The following is a 2,623-nucleotide window of genomic DNA, read 5'->3' as shown; positions in this document are numbered from 1 at the left end:
CTGGGCCTTTCTGAGAATTAATGGAGATTTCACTTGGATGGAGCTGGGCCCCAGCCCAGCACACACATCAAAGACTGGGGAAAATCGAGTTCTCTCCCCTCCTCTCTCTGCCTGGTGAGCCTTTCACCCCTGGGACCCCAGAAGAGCAGGAAGGACTTTTAAACATCATCTGAGTCCAATTCTCTTACTTTATAGATGAGAAAACCAAGGCTAAGAGAGATGCAGGCCACATCGGACTCTTATTAACCCATGTTCGGTCATTATTCTAATGGTGCTTAATGAGAAAACACACTTACTTTACATGTTTCTTAGGGAGACCCAGAAAAATGTCTTGACTGCCACTTTTCCCAAATTTCTGAGAACAGCAAGCATAAGTCAGAGAGAGTGGGGACCAGGAAATGGGAGGCATAACTCAAACGGCCCCTTCAAAGGTGTAGTGCGGTGGCATTGGTGGCACAAGGTAGAAAATGACGGCACGAACATCTTAGAGAGTGCAGACCCAAGGATGACCGCGGGTCCGACCCACGGGTGCGGCCAGACTCTGATCATTTCATCTAACCTAAGGCCCCACCACAGGACGTGGAAGCACCCCGACAGTAACCTCGCAAAGCGACGAGCGGGCCTGTGCACTTGAAATCCTGTATCGCAATGTGGTTACTGCAGTGAGGCCGCTAACACGACCCCCACCCCTGATCTCTAAGGAGAGAGCTCCGTGGGCGTGCACGCGGTGGGGTTCTGCGGCCGCCGCCCACGAACAAGAGTGCCTGTCCAGGTTTCAGCGCTGTGTCCTCGGCCGAGAGAATCTCTCTGCCTAGGGCTGGAGTGATGGTTGCTTTCCGGTGGGGACACGTCGAATGCCACTGACTCGCCCTCCGCTTCCTGCAGGCCTCTACTCCCTCTCCGTGAGACACAGGCAGGTAAAGCACTACCGCATCTTCCGACTGCCAAACAACTGGTATTACATCTCCCCGAGGCTCACCTTCCAGTGCCTGGAGGACCTGGTGAACCACTATTCCGGTAAGAGACACTCCGTCGAGGCTGACCGGCGAAGCCCCGCCCTTTGCCAACTGCCCCATGGCACCCTCAGCCCGGGATGCATGTGGGCCACCAATACATATGATTTACTCCCTCTCTGCCCATCCTGGCTTCCTCATATTGCTCGCTTCTTATTAATTCGCGCTGCAAATTTCAGGCTGAAACAGCCTGCCCGTGAACGCCGCCTAAGCACTAAAACGTAGCTCATCTCGACTTCGCCCTCCCTCTACCTGTAAGGGAAGCAAATCAGGATGCCCTAATGTTCACAACCGCAGCCCGCTCGCGCCTCCTTAAGTGGGCCACACATCTGCAGAGCTCTGGGACTTTATTCAGAGATGCCACTTTTTCCCCCTTTTCTGCACGTCAAAATTCTCCTCAGCCTTCAAGCCAAAGGGAGCCCCCTCTTTGATGATGAAGTGTTAGGAGGTAGGCTTAGTCACCTGTCATCTCTGTCCCTCCTGATGCCAGCCTTTTCCCCAGAATTCTGCCCACTCTGCCTTGCTGTCTAGTTGACTGCATGCTAGTCTGTCTCTCCCAGCAAGCCCGTAAAGACCTAGGATTGGACTTCACTCATTCACATCTCCTTCCTGGACCCAGGAGAGGGCCCAAGAGGTCCCCGCTGACCAGGACGAGGAGCGTCCTCCAAGGTCGCAGGAGCAGAGCTTTGTTTTGATGTGGGCGATGGGAGAGATTTGTGCAGTGTCGGGAGAGAAAGATCTGAGTTAGACTGAAAGGCCTGAATGCCAGGTCAGGAGTTGTAATTTTACCCTATGGAAAAGGGAGAAATAGTAAAAAGTTGGCCACGTTTATAGAAGTTGGCTCTGGAACATTGTGTTCGTACACCAGAGCTTTTGGGCAACATAGGGCTAGTTGTTCAACCCGCTGCCTCCTTCCTTCTCTGTGTAATGAAGATGCTGACGGCTCCCACCTCGGGGATGCTGGGACCGCTCACGGAGTCAGCGTGCGGCAGGTGCCGGGGAGAGCGCCTGGCACGTAAACGCGGCTCCTCCTACGTGTCAGCCACCAGACCCTGGTCGGGGCGTCTCTCTCCCGCCCTTCCGTGTGTACTGGAGGGAGGAGGAGGAGAAGATGCTTTCGCTTTGTCAGCGACACCCCCTTCCAGGTCGGGAGGTCTGACCTCACACCGCCGGGATTTGTGCTGGCATTTTTTAGGGTGTGGGGTCTTGAAGGGCATTTCGAGGAGAAAGAAGGAGTCCGCGGGACCTCGGTTATCGCACTTGGCCTGCGAGCAGCACAGGTCATGACAGGGTAATAGCTACGAGGGAACACAGGCCCCCGCTAGGACCTCGGCTCCGTGAGACTTTGTACAGAAGCCTCTCCTGGACTCGGGTCCCCCACGGGCAGTTGGAATGATTATCAAACACGATCGTTCATGCAACACGTGCATCAGCCTGGCACGCGGCAGAAGCAGAATGAATGAGAGCGAGCGTCGCCTCTGTGCTATCGAAAAACCTGGCAGCGAGGCTCAAAGCGAAAGAGGAAGGGAGTCCTGGAAACGGCCGCCTTGTACCGGCGATGAGTAAAGAACGGTTGTGGTATTTGGCTTTTAATAACAATCATACGAGAG

The 2,623-nt window shown here is 54.6% G+C and overlaps 1 protein-coding gene across 1 annotated transcript in view; it reads left to right on the top strand.

Annotated features, from left to right (window-relative positions):
* Positions 1 to 2,623, top strand: part of SLA (Src like adaptor) — a 23,938-nt gene that overhangs the window by 15,780 nt on the left and 5,535 nt on the right. The window contains exons 4-5 of the mRNA XM_011371105.2: positions 141 to 145; positions 883 to 1,017. Of these exons, the coding sequence (XP_011369407.1) occupies positions 141 to 145; positions 883 to 1,017 (140 nt within the window). The remainder of the gene's footprint in view (positions 1 to 140; positions 146 to 882; positions 1,018 to 2,623) is intronic.

This window comes from Pteropus vampyrus, unplaced genomic scaffold, assembly GCF_000151845.1.
Source record: "Pteropus vampyrus isolate Shadow unplaced genomic scaffold, Pvam_2.0 Scaffold183, whole genome shotgun sequence".
Taxonomy (NCBI): Eukaryota; Metazoa; Chordata; class Mammalia; order Chiroptera; family Pteropodidae; genus Pteropus; species Pteropus vampyrus.
This window is presented reverse-complemented; position numbering and strand designations above follow the sequence as displayed.